Here is a 14,740-nt window from a genome sequence, read left to right on the forward strand (position 1 = left end):
TGCTTAATTTTGTTTCACAGCATCAAAATTTCATCTATTATTGAAGTTGCATGTTCTTCCAATATTATTTCGACAAGGATAAGTATCCTGACAAAGCCTCAACCCCCACTAAATTTCAAAACATCGTGCCGGGTGACTTGATATTCGTTGACTCTTAAATTGCTTTCCATATAAAATTTACGAAAACTTAATTTCGCAGCTAAATCTTACCCATATTTAATGTATGGGAAAATTTTCACAAACGGAAAATTCTTAACCAACCTATTAAAAAATTTTGGCCCAAATGTTGAACTTTTTCGTAAAAATATCCAAAGTACATCAAGATTTTAAACACGTTAACAATAAGATGTGTATATGAATTATAACTTCTAAATTTTCGAAAGCACAAATCTAGAGAAGAAAACAATGGTCTTAAATGAAAACTCAATCGTTTGGTTGCAACTAACGAGTTACTAATCAATCAAATTTTAAGCGCGATCGATTGTTTGAACTTTTGAAAATTATAGATATAGCTTAGGTGTGTACACCTAAGTTAGTTGAGTATAGTTGAGATATTTCAAGGCATTGGAGTAAATTTTAAAACTGTCGCAGAGCACCTGCACAGGCCTCGCGGAGCACCAAGTGCTCCGCGGAGCACGATATGAAAACCGCTGAATTGGGTTAAATAGGTGGGTCATAGTGGCTGTCTTTTAGTTAGACGATGCTTCAAACATTTCTTCAGGAAAATTTGAAGTGGTTCTTCCATGAATTATCCTTTGAAGTTCAATAATTTATTTCATAATTTCCATAAAATTCCGGCCAGTAATTGTTATTAGCATATCTTCCAGAATCACTACAGAAATTTCACAAAAAAATTTATAGAAAAAATGGCTATTTCGTCATTAATATATCATCCACGAATATCCATAGAAATCCTTAAAAATTTTCGTTCAGGATTTTTTTTTCAGATTTTAACCAGGAATTGTTCCATTGATCCCTTCAAAGAAGTTTTTTTTTCAAGGACTCCTCGGATTCTTTCATAGGATTTGAACAAGCATTTTTCCATAATATTATCTACGGAAATGTCAAGTATGTATTTAAAAAATATGAAATTCATTCCTAAAAAGAAAATTGAGGGGTGTTTTAAGAAGAGTTCATATAACAGAAAAGCGAGAATGAATAATCTGAAAACCCCTAAAGAATCCATGGAGAATTTAGTTGAGAAATCTTTAGAAGCGACAACAGGAGCAATTCCTTGAAAAAATGGCAAAATAACAGTTCTGTAGGATTTTTTTTATAAAATATCCTGGATAAAACCCTGTAGTAATTCCTCAGGAAAAATAATTATTCCTCATCAAATTCAAGCTAAAATTTTCCCTGGAGTTCCATGAGAAGTGTTTCTAACTATTATAATTTTTTATTTGTAAATACTACAATAGGAATTGGAAATCACTCTAGCAACTCTTCAAAAAACAGCTTAACGGCACAAAACTAAAATTCCTTGAATTTGAAATTAAGTGGAGGATACTCTGAAATATATTTCTCAGATAACGCTTTAGGAAAATGTTTGGAATTAAATGAAGAATTTATATAAATATTCTGTTACATAAATGCAAACAAAACTCATTGGAGACGGGCCTGGTGTAGTGGTTAGAACACACGCCTCTTACGCCGAGAACCTGGGATCAAATCCCACCTCCGAGATAGTCATTGAAAAAAATCAATGACGACTTCCTTCGGAAGGAAAGTAAAGCTGTTGGTCCCGAGATGAACTAGCCCAGGGCTAAAAATCTCGTTAATAAAGATAGAAAAAAACCTCCTAGGCCTCTTCCAGAACAAATCTAACAACGCCATTTCTTCTGAGAAAATGGTTATAAAATACATGCATCTTTGGAATGTAACATACGAAAATAAATTTGATTGAAAACAACGCCTACAGAAACACACAAAGTGACTTTCTTCAAAGATTTAACTGGAAGTTCCATTACGAAGCACCATTAAAGCTGACTTCGATACGAAGAGATTTTGTCAAAACATGCACTTGATTTATCTTGTCCAAAATTCTAACAATACCAACAAATGGTAGTCCTTTTAGATCGATAGAATAGTTTCACTGCGGACACTGTGCGGCAGTTGCTCTTTGTGCCAAACAAGATTTCATACGATGATAATTTGCGAGTAGCAAACAGTACGGTTGGCGTAAGTTCTGGCTATGTGGATTTAACAAGATCAAAATAAATGTACATTGGATAAATAGCTAGATATAGATTTGCATAAATTGCTTTTGTAAAGGATACATTTCCTGAAAGAAGTCCAAGTGCGGTGGCTGCAAGATGTCTAGGGCCGATAGTACCTGAAAATAGAAACAAAAATACAACCAATTAGAAAACCAGTGAATCATGACCGAGAAACCTTGAATTAAACGCTAGATATTTCTCATTCACGACGACAGCTCATCTAGGTTGTTCAACACTCGTGTAAGTATACTATACGACAAAGTCAGTCAGACAGACAAAGCGGACGGTGCCGTACTCTAGGTCTAGCATCGCTTTCTTGGCACCTTTCCAATCTGTTCCAACACATTTTAGCCTCAGCCCTTGCACTTTCTGTTACACTGCTTGCCGCGACGCAGGAAAATTACAGATTTTCACAAAGGAGCGGGTGTACCAAATTTTCATTCATCACGTCATTAATCAACCGCCGCGCCAGCAGCGCGGTTACCACACAGCAAAAAATAAATTAATAACGCTCGATGTAATTTTTGGTTATGTATTAATAATTGGACGTAAGTGAATTTGATCACATTCATTTTACAACAATAATCCGCTCAAAACGTAATGGGATTCAATCGACGAATTTGACCTTGAGGTATCGGACGCGGCTCTCATTCGCTTGAGACCATGGTTCGAGACCATCTCGGTCAAATTTATGCATTTTTTTTGTTAATTATCAAACCGGTTCTATCGATTTCCAGACCCCAATTTCAGCAGTCGTCGGCTGGTTTTATACATGTAGAAGATGTAATTGTTTGCCATATTTGCGACGGGACTGATGTGCAGCTAAAAAACGTCGTGAGATTACTATTTTTTTTTCTGTGCATAGTCGGTACGTGCAACACGAACGGTTACCCTTTTTCCTGAAGGAAACCACAATGAAGTCAGTCAAGACAGCAACTGATCGTCGTTGCTGGTTTCATAAATTTGCAAATTATGAGGTATAGTTAGTATATCATTGTGACGTAATAGCGTCAAATTGTCTTGTAAGCCTTAGGATCAGACATTTAAAATAAAGGATTTATGAGGTCAAGGAGGTCTCTCTTATTACCTGTACAATAATGGCAAGTTTACCACAGAAAACTCCCAGATTATTACTATGGAAGTGTCCATAGAACACTAATCTGCAATGCATATTTGTCCAAAAGTCATATGTGGTAATCCAAAGATGATTTAACAATTAAATGAATGTAGCGTTGCCACGATAAAAATGTGTGTTATCATAAGCATGGAACGAGCTCACCAGATGGTAATCCATTCTCGACTAAAAAGTCACAATCTCGGCATCAATACGCAAAAGCTGGGATATAAAATCACTCCGATGGCGTGCCAAATCACAAACCCAACAGCTTGGATTCTCGTAAAGCCATGCAAAAAGAAACACATGAGGTCAAAAAAGTGGATTGAAATGTTTGACCAGAGGTAACCATGCATAATTGCAAGTGTAACCGCTTTCTTTTTACCATTGGTCATCGCTCGCAGACCTCACTAATATACCGTAAATTCGTGACTTTGCATTTATCTGACTAATGATAACGAGTATCCGATTAGTGCATTTCCACATTTCACATAGCCAGCAGTATTTAGCTGCGGCATTGGGCCTTGTGAGCTGCGGACGTACCAAAACCAAACGTTCACACTAGCTGCAGCTCCGAAAACCCTCGGACACGATTTGCGCCCAGCATGCACCACATAATTAGTTGCCACTGCACGATCTCCATTTATCAGTTGTTTGCTCAATTACGTTAGGGTTAAATTATTAAAAATTAAACATCCTCTCATCGCCCAGTTCTCGCTTCGGATTTCTTTTAGTTTTTGCCGACAGATCAACTGCTACTATGATGATTCTTTGAATCTGAAGTGCCTGATAATGGACAAAAACCTCGTTTATTCACCACCATCTCTTTCCTGCTCTGCCAACAACTGTGCAAGAGTTGACACTCACGCCCCGCTATTGGGATGCTCGCTCACGACTCTAACCTAAATCCGAGTGCGATGCAAACCCGTCAACCAATCATTCCAATGATTTTTGTGTGCTCTCCTGTGTACAGTGCTGGACAATACATTAGGAACTTTTTTTTTTAATTTCTCATACCAAATGGTCAACTTTGTAGGCTAGATCTCAGTTATTTATGGACCAATTTGAATGAAGTTTCTACAACACATTAGGCATAACATGAATATCAACATATATTATTTTTAGTAGTTTTTCCATTCACGAGTTCAAAAGTGAATACGGCTTGACTGAAGTGAAATTTGTGGATGACAAATTATGAACGATTTATCTCAACGATTTAGTCAATCCTAAAAAAATAATGAAAGTATGTTGAAATTAAAGTTATGTATGAAGCTCAGTGAAAATTTTATTAAAACCGACCTTTGAATTACTCAGACCTCTCCCTTCAAATTTGACCATTGTGTACGTAAAATCAAAAAAGGGGCAAATGTATCGTCCAACACTATAGCTCCGTTAGCCCGGTAACTTTGCCCGCTGTAATCCCCTCGGATGTTCGTGGGCTCGGTGATTAATTGACCCACTTTTCATCCGAGTTGGGAAATTGACTTAACAACTCTGGGCGTGATTGCGTGTGAGGTAGCCTTTTTCCCACCGGAACGGCCTTATTCTATACCCGTCGTCATTCGTCAACACTTCTCAGATGGGGATATCTATCACCGATGGACTCAATTTGGATGCAAATGGTAATGGCATCATTAGCGAAAATGTTGGGGGCGGATTGGGATAAATAGGACAATGTAATGGAAAACCAATATAGTCGTGAACGGTATCGAAATAATAGACATGTCTAACGAACAAAAAACTTCCAAAAAATTTCAAGAAGGTTTGAATTTTTCAAAACACAGATTTCAAATCTATATAATAGCATGTGAAAAGGATAAAACAACCTTTGCAAACCGAAGCTTCTCCGGTCCACTCAAGGTGGATTGCCTTATTCTCAAAAACGTCTTCTTCTTCCTCCTCTTGACATAACGTGCTCACCGGGACAGAGCCTGCTTTTCAGTTTAGTGTTCAATGAGCACTTCCACAGTTATTAACTAAGAGCTATTTTGCCAATGTTGCCATTTTCGCATTCGTATATAGTCTAGGAAAGTCAAGGAAGTTTCCATTACGAAAAGATCCTGGACTGACTGGGAATCGAACCCAGACACCTAGAAGACATGGGAGATTGGACTTCTATTTTTTTTAAATTTTGAACCTCTCTCAATTGAACAATCTAATATCGACTCTTAAAAGTTTGACTGTACCATGATATTCCAAGTGAAAATCCATGTAAATTTCGATCTGGGTCAGAAATAAATCAACGCACCAAAATAAGCCACACAGAAGGTTGTACCCGTGTGCTTCCAAATACAGCGATTTACAAGTTTCTCAACAGGGTAAGTTGAGAACGAAATTTACTGCCCATGAATAAATCAAATGCGCTTTTTGGATGCAAAATAATACAAACTGAGCGGCAACAGCACTTTGAGCATGCGCCGCTCGCTCGAGTGTTTTCGAACTTTTTTGGAGTCATTTGTTGCACTCTTAGTTTAGACAGGTTTAGACTAGGTAACAAATGACACAGCATAGAACAAATACAACCAAAAGGTTGAGCATAAATCAGATCACTAGTCGAACGACAGACAGTGTTCTGCGCCCTAAAGTCGTTGCAGTATAAAAAAGCTTCCAAAATGCCGCATTGTTTTTGCATAATTTCATACGTTTATGGATTTCACAGCTCGATTAGCGACCCAGCGCCGCCAGCAGTAAAAAATACTCATCGTTGCACAATATTAGCCAGTCGGTTAGCAGTTTTGCCACATCACTGCTGGTTCACTGCTAGCATTAACATTGGAATTATCAGAAGCTGCATATCAACACAGCTCGTTGAAATATGGACCCGAAGTTGGTTTAAAGTCGAGTGCCAACGTTTGCCTCTGTAAAGGCCGGCCGTATATTGTGCTCTCAGCTGTTGGCGAATACGTGTTGCGATTTTGACACGTGTGTACCGACAGTTCTGAGCTCGGAGCAATTGTCAATGACTAACGGTCACCAGCAGGACGGAACTGTGCTTTGGTGGACACTATCCATGTTGGGCATTCAACATTAAAAATTCTACTCATTTATTGATATCAATATGTCAGATTGGGCACCGGAGATGAAGTATGGAGTCTTTTTGCGAACATAGAAGAATGGAAAAGTGGTCTCAGTGGGGTTAATCAATAGAGGCATTAGTCTCTGTCCCACTTAAGTGAGTAATAAAATACGAGCAATTTATTAAATTCCTAAAAACATTACGAAGTCGACCATGAATGGTTGTAACATAATATTGCATTCATATGCATAGCATAGCCTAGCATAGACTGGCTGTACATGTCAATGGTTGCTACTACGTGATTGATCGGAACTGGTAAGAATTGCACTTCGATCCAAATGAATAAGGGATGGGACATTCCGATTCCTATCGGAGTGCACATTTTAGCCCGTGCTGTTAAATGTCAAACTTTTAGAAAATTCAAAATGCTCTTAGCACTCTCCCATGCGAAATAAAGCATCGGCAAATATTGCCAACCAGAGGCGACTCGTAACCTCACTTTTTACCTGTTCTACGAATCTAAAAATGGATAATTCGGCAAATTTAGTTTATGAAACACAAAGTAAATGGTTGTAAACTTCCTTTCTAACAAAGCTCTATTTGTTAGATGCTAATTTGTTGCTGAAAATCCAGAATTTGTAATTGTGGAACAGGTAGATTTGAGGTTAGGGAATCGCCACTGTTGCCAACTAATAGTAATTCAAAAAAAGTCACCAGGAAAACCATTTCCCGATGAGTTTTTCCAGCAATATTCAATTGTAAAAGTCACGTGATATTCATGACATTTAACAGCTCTCATGTTATTGGTCAATAACGGCGCCGGCTAAATCTTTACTGTCAGTTCGGATGGGGAAGGAATGTTAGTGTGTAATGATTGTTGGTTATGGAGACCGCGAATACCTCTGCCTCTCCACAATTAACACGGAAAGGGTGTTGATTAGTGAGGGAGGAAAAGATCTGGGAGTCACCTCTGGTCGGTGATGTGATCCATAAATAATGAGGAAAAATACGACGCGTTTGTAATTTTTATCCAGCGATGAAAATATAATGGTAGATATTGATAGAAGATCAAAAAAGTACGTTAACATTTATAATGATGAACTATTCATAGGTTATTTTTAGTAATGAAGAAAACAGAAAGGTATGTGTATATTGAAACTATTTGAAGCAGGAAAAAGGGTTTATGTCGACACTTGTAGTGACGAACCAACCATAGTTTGTTTTATTGCATAAAAGTAACGTTGTCAAATATGTTATCTAAGCATGAAACGAGCTCACCAGTTGACAATCAATCCTCGACTGGACACGAATTTTGTTTCACACTCGCACAACACGAACCGAACACGATTGGTCTTGATTCCGTCGCTCATTCCACAATTCCTTTAAAAAAGATCTTTTGTTTTTCAAACTTTCACCGATTATGTAGATAAATCGCTAGGAAATTCTCCAAGAAAATCTCTAAGAATTTTTACACCGTTAACTCAAGAAACCCTACAATAAATCCTCCAAAGATTTCAACTTCAAAGAGTTCAATAACTCAACGAAGCATTTCCTCAGTTATTTAACAGAGATTTTTTCAGGGATCCCATCACTAATTGATCAAATAATTCTTCTACGAAACTGTATCTCACCAGAAAATATTCCAGGAATTCTATAAAAAAAATTGGTAGTTTTTCTCAAAATTTATTCTATTATCTCTACAGGATACCTGCTGATACTCCATTAGTATTTTAAATATTTCTTCCAACATGAAATCCCCCCATGGACTTTTTTCAGCAATTCTTCCAGAAGATCCAATAAACGGGCTTTTGGAAATATTTTTAAAAGATTCGAGAAGTTGTTCTAAAAATCATTCCTAGGAATCTACTATTCCCTGATAGATTCCTCCAGTAGTTCATACAAGAATACCAGTAAGAATTCCTCAAATGTTTCCTCCCATCATTCTAATTGAGTTCCTTGAAGAAATTTCTCAAGGTTCCATGAACTTCTGATGTATGTAGAAGTAAGTAATTTTATTTCAAATATTCAAAAACGTCGCCATGGTTTTCTCTAAGAATTCTTTAACGAATTCCACCATATGCACCTCCAGTATTTTACTCAAGCATCTCTCCAAAGATTCCTCTTTCCAGCATTTTTTCAAGTAATTACTCAACATATTCCTTCAGAGCTTCTTCTCAGATATTGCTTCAGGGTTCCCTTCACTTATTTCTCCAAAAATTCGTCCACGAGTTCATCTTCACTAGCAATTATTTTATAAATTCCATAAAAGATAGTAGTCTTGTAGGCTTCTTTGAAATTTCTTCTGTGATCTCTACAGGATTCCTGCTAATATTCAATAACAGTGAAACCTCCATGAGTCGATATCGACTCATCGAAATCGAACTACCGTTTTGATTCATATTACGGACACTTAAGGCCTCAGTGAAGTATAACCCAGCATAGAGCATACAAAATGATTCATTCTGTATGATTCCTTAGCGTTATCGAGCGTCGGAAACCCTTAACTTTCGAACGGTGGGTAAAGAATACGCTTCCGCAAATTGAACAATTTTAAATCAATCAAATTGTGTGGCCTTTTCATGATTCTTATTCCGGACGCTTGCTTACTTTTGCCTTATATTCCGGACACTTTGATTTGAATTCCGGACAGCTCATGATAATCATTAATGGAACAGTCAAATCATCGATTGAAATCGTCAAACCACTAAAGAGACATCTAAGGTAGTTATGTATTATAAATTTTCAAAAATATTTATGGAAAAAGCTTACTGAAACGAGCTATGAAATTGAGAACTTTTGAACGGCGAAAATTGAAACATTTCGTGTGAAATGTTTCCCATACGAAGTAAAGTGTCCGGAATTTGAAGCTGTCCGTAAAATGAATCAAAACGGTATACTGAAAACGAAATTTGATGGTCATTCTGATGGCCCCCTCAAACAGTTTTTCAAAGCATTTTTTTTGTGTCTCATGAATGCATGACTCGACGGTCCCTTCAGACAGAATTTTCTGTTAATTTGACCTTCTAAATAACATTCCTGATGTATTATTAAGTGATATTACTTATGATAGGGATGAATCGAAAACCAGACGGCTGTTTACGTTGAAAATTTGATTAATTGGTCACCATCAACGAGTGATCAATCAAGCAGATTCAGGTTCTCCAGATTTGTTATTAAAAAAATGGAAAGGTTCATTAAAAATCCATAATGGAAATTCTGGATAAATATCGGAGGTATTTATTGAGGAGTTTCCATTTTTTCACCTTCCTTTGGAAACTTTTTGAAGACATCTAATATACATTTTGGACTGATCTTTTTTAAATTACTTGAAAAATGTCTTAAAGAATTGTTATCAGAATCCTTGGAGATTTTTTTAGAATATTGCTTGGAAAATGTTCTTGAAGATTTTCTTGCAACTATTAAGGAAAAATTCTAACAAAAACCTAGCAAAAATGGAGATACTTCTGAATGAATATTTTCTTACATAAAGCAAGTAGCGATTCCCTAACCTCAAATCTACCTGTTCAACGAACAGAAGTTCTTGAAATTCAGCAGCAAATTTGCATCTATTGAGAAGAGATCTGTAGAAAAGACGATTTCAATAATTTACTATTTGCTTTACAATCTAATTCTGCCGAATTAACCATTTTTAGATTCGTAGAACAGGTAAAAAGTGAGGTTACGAGACGCCTCTGTTTTTTGAAACATTCCTGCAAGAAACTTTAAAATAATTCTTGATTTTCGAAGAACTTCTCGAAGGAATTCATGACAGAATCCTTAGAGAAATTTCTAGACGAATATCTGTATAAATCACTGAAAAACTTCTGGGAAATCTATTTAAAGAATACCTACATCCCTGGATGAAGTTTAAGAGGAATTTTTGAACAGATCCTTTGAGGGATTTTTTAAAAATCTGAAGAGGAATTGTTCTAGAAATCTCTGGAATTGCTGAAAGAGTCCCCGGTGAAATTACTAGATGGAACTCTATAGCAATTGTGGAGAACATTTGGTATAACTTTCTGACGAGTTGACAGAAGGAATAACTTGAAGAATAGTTTGAGGAAAACTCAGTTGAATAACTGGAGAAATTTCTGTAAAAATCCTTATGAAACATCTTGTAGAAATTTTGAGAAAGTTTCTGAATTAAATAAAGGTCAAAACCGGTGCTTCTATCTTACAGGTGCTAAAAATCATTTCAGTAAAACTATCGTATTTAGATTACTTGATGATTTTTTCGTCAAATAATATGGTTTCAAACTCTCAATCAGCCACATGGATTAGTTGCCGTTTAGGGTCGCTTTATTTCCACTGTGCGCTAGTTGATGCCGAGCTTCTTAATAGACTTTCTGAACTTCTGCTCTATTCCAACATGAACGTCAAAACCTCCTATAGATTTTCGATTTTATCTCGATTCAACGGCACAAATTTATGGTTGTTGCAAAATTAATAACGAACACTCATAAGTGGCAATATTTATTCAATCAGTTACTGTTACTAATGAGCTACAATCTTTTTTATCACAACAAACCGACCAAACTGTAACAAAAACAGATATAATCTATGGATACTGAACTGAAATGGAGAGAAAGATCGAAAAAAAAATCAGCCACCGGTTGTCAGTCAATAATTCACACCTCTTTGCACTGCTAGCTGCAGCAAGCCGCACACCGATTATCGTGTGCAATTGCTCCAGTGGGCAGAGCGATATCATCGTTTCAAATAAATGAAAATTGAAAAACATTGTTAAAGTTTATCCACACGTGAGGGAATGCCAATGGCGATGATGGTTCGGATTTTCCTGTTCCCAGAACAAAACATAATCGCATGGCCTTCAATAGGACTAATTTCATTTAACGTGTTTTTCCATATGGTTTTTCCAATGTAGCAACAGTAACATTGTTACTAATTGCACATGGTAACAATGAAGCTTTTGAACCTGTTTGACAAAGAGGTTAAAATAATATTCTATTAATGATTATTATCCTTTGCTTTCAATTTCTAGTTCCGTTGAATTGATTCACCGAGACAATGATACCGTTATCTTTAAAAAAAGTGTTTATTCGGGAGAGTTGGATCAATTTAAATTAATTATCATAAATCAATCGAGATATTTTTGTGTCTACTTGGTAATACGTAACGCAAACGAATCATCTGCTTGCGCTCAGTGACAAAGTTTGGCAACTACGCTTTCCTCAAGTTCTGAGCAAAGTTCTGGGAGAAAGTTTTATTTCGTGACCTATTGCGTGACGTCGTCGTTGGAATGACGTTGAAATGGACGCCCACCTCACCTGCCATTTCGTGAGTTTTTGCCATTGTCGTTGGCGTTCGGTAAGTAGGTATAGGCGTACATAACCCAGACCTTTGCCGGCTATAATGGAACGTCATTGTACATGCGGGGGCAAGGATTCTAAAAATACCAATCCAATTGAAGGGTAGCAGTTGTTCCGTTAGCTAATGCATTATGAAATTCGTTCGGGGACATTGAATGGTATTTTGATTTAATTTACAACTTAACTACAGAAATGTGATTTCTGCAAGCATTTCCGATAAATATTGAGCAACTAGTATTTAAGTAAACATAAACAAGGTTAATGAAGGTTCTTCAGGAATTCTTTCAGTGATTCCTCTAACAATTTCACCTGGTATTTCTTCAGGAATTCTTCCGAAAGGGGTGCTTCTAGAGATTCCTTCAAATATTCTGCCAAGAATTTCAGCAGAGGTTTCTCTAGACGATTTTCCAGAATGTCTTTGAGACATTCGAAACTTTCTTATGAGTGTAATCAAGGATTACTCTAGAAATTTTTACAGAAACTGTTGCAGAATGACTTCCAGCGATTCCTCCTGAAATCCCTTTCATAAATTCTTAGAGAGATTTCTCCAGGTAAATCTTCCAGAGATTCCTCAAGTAATTCATCCAAAAAATCCTATTAAAATTCCTTTAAAAAGTCGTCCAGAGGTTCTACCAGAAATTCGTCCAGTAATTACTATTTAAATAGATCCAGGAATTCATCAAGGGATTCTCACAGTTTTCTCTTCAGGGATTTCTTCAGAAGTTATTCCAGAAACTTCTACAGGCGTTCTTTCGGGATTTCTTCCAGAAGATTCCAGGGATTCTGTCAGAGGTTATGTCATAAATGTATCCAGCTATTTCTCTCAAGATCCTATAGAATTTCCTTTTTGGATTTCTTTACGAATTCCATTAGGGATTCCTCCAGAAATTCCACGAAATTCTATGATTTTTTCCAGGGGTTCCTTTACTTATAGGGTTTTTCTTTCTTAAATTACTATGAGAAGATACCAAGCTGAGGTATTCCGTTCCAGATAATTTTCAATACTTACTACCTGGAAAAGGTATGAATGAGCCCTGCATAAGATGTAAAATAACTCAAAAAATAACTCGTGCATATTCAACAAACATCAAACTGATAATTGGATCAGGTATTGCATTACCTTAATGGTATATAATGATATTTATTTAACTCAGAAACTTTCTCAAAATCTCTACAAGATATTACTTTAAAGATTTTTCACAAATTGATTCAGTAATTCTATCACGAACTTCCCAGGGATTTCCACCAAGATTTTTTTTTTCAGATTATCTTCATGAATTCGACATGGAATTTTTCCAATGACACCTGCAGAAACTACTACAAAGATTCCTCCAGAGATTTTTGTAGAGTTGCGTTCAAGAATTCTACTAGAGATTTTTAATGAAAATTCTAAAGTAGAAGTATTCAGCCCTCCTTAAATTTACGCTACGATTTTGTCCAAAATTTTAGTTTAGGACTTCTTTGAGAATTTAATCAATAATTTCTCTAAGTTTTTTTTAAATATTTCTTCAAAGATTCCTCCGGAGATTTCTTAGGACTTGAATTTCGTTTGAAATTCCTTCAAGATTGTAATTAGAACTTTCTATAAATATAGAGATCCCTTCTTAAAATTTCCCAGAAATTTCTCCAAGGATTTTTCGAGGAATTTCTCTGAAGTTTTTATCAAGGAAGTGCTCAGTCTTGCAATATTTTATTCAGTGCAGAATGGGACGAATGCTCAAAATTGTGAATCTTTCTCAGTAGCGTGTCAAAACGCGTTTTAATCGATATGGTGTCTTCGGATGAAAATTTTCAACATATATTATAGCGCATCGGGTGACTAGCTCGGAATCCCGCCACAGGTGGTGCTGTAAATTTCAACTTTCTTATTTAACGGCCTTCTTTAGCCAAAAGGTTAAAGTGCACGGCTAAAAGGAAAGCCATGCTAGTGGTGTCTGGGTTCGATTCCCGGTCGACTTTTCTGGGCATAGAGTATCATCGTACCTGCCACACGAGATACTAATGCGAAAATGGCAATTTGATTGTAACAATGTTCAACAAAATAATGTAAATAATTGAAATACGAAACTTAGCGGAAGTAAATAGAGATCTAAAATGCATCAGTTGTATATTCTAAAGATCTCATTTGTGTCCATGAGTATTCAAACGAGGAAGTTTGAATAATTGCGAGCTTAAATATCATGAGTTTGATGAGGTGAACAATTGCGCTGATTGATTTGTGGGTGTAGGCACTAAACATAAAAAGCTACTCTGTGTTTTATAAACTTTTCCAAATACGTCAGACCCCACAGATCAATATGTTGTTATTGAGTAATTTTTTTCTGGCAATCTCTGAAAATAACAAAGATAATAGCAGGATTGCCAATCTTTTGATTTAACAAACATAATTTACGAGTAAAACATTAAAGTTGGAACACGAAATACTTTCACTGGCTCGTAAAACCATTATTTTTATTTCTTCTTCTTCTTTCTGGCGTTACGTCCCAACTGGGACAAAGCCTGCTTCTCAGAATAGTGTTCTTATGAGCACTTCCACAGTTATTAACTGAGAGCTTTCTATGCCTATTGATCATTTTTGCAGGTGTATATCGTGTGGCAGGTACGAAGATACTTCTATGCCCTGGGAATCGAGAAAATTTCCTTTACGAAAAGATACTCGACCAGTGGGATTCGAACCCACGACCCTCAGCATGGTCATTATTTTTATTTGTTTATTTATTTTTTGATTTTGATGTGTATAACGTTGTATAGAATGATGTGAATTATTGAAAAAAACAACACTTTCTTAAACATAATGTGATTCTAGAGTTTCTAGAAAAATTTATGCGATATCTTTTTTAGCTTAAAATAGTGGTTCATGATATTCAAGTTTCTACTCATGGATGCAGGTTAAATCATTAAAATATGCCACTGATTACAATGTAGTTTGAACCCAAGGAGGGTTTAACTGTATTCGTTTCCCTCCCTGATAAAAACAAATGCATGAAAAATGGCAATTTTTTATTCAAAATCGACAATATTTTTTTTGCTTGCGTTTCAGAGCCCTATTCACTTCTACAAAGTT

At 36.2% G+C, this 14,740-nt stretch overlaps 1 protein-coding gene across 1 annotated transcript in view; it reads right to left on the reverse strand.

The window, feature by feature from the left end:
- The window catches only part of LOC5576036 (serine/threonine-protein kinase NLK), a 276,399-nt gene that overhangs the window by 39,262 nt on the left and 222,397 nt on the right, over positions 1–14,740 (reverse strand). The window contains 1 exon segment of the mRNA XM_021842628.1: positions 2,277–2,332. Within this exon segment, the coding sequence (XP_021698320.1) occupies positions 2,277–2,332 (56 nt within the window).

Source organism: Aedes aegypti, chromosome 2 (assembly GCF_002204515.2).
Source record: "Aedes aegypti strain LVP_AGWG chromosome 2, AaegL5.0 Primary Assembly, whole genome shotgun sequence".
Classification (NCBI taxonomy): domain Eukaryota; kingdom Metazoa; phylum Arthropoda; class Insecta; order Diptera; family Culicidae; genus Aedes; species Aedes aegypti.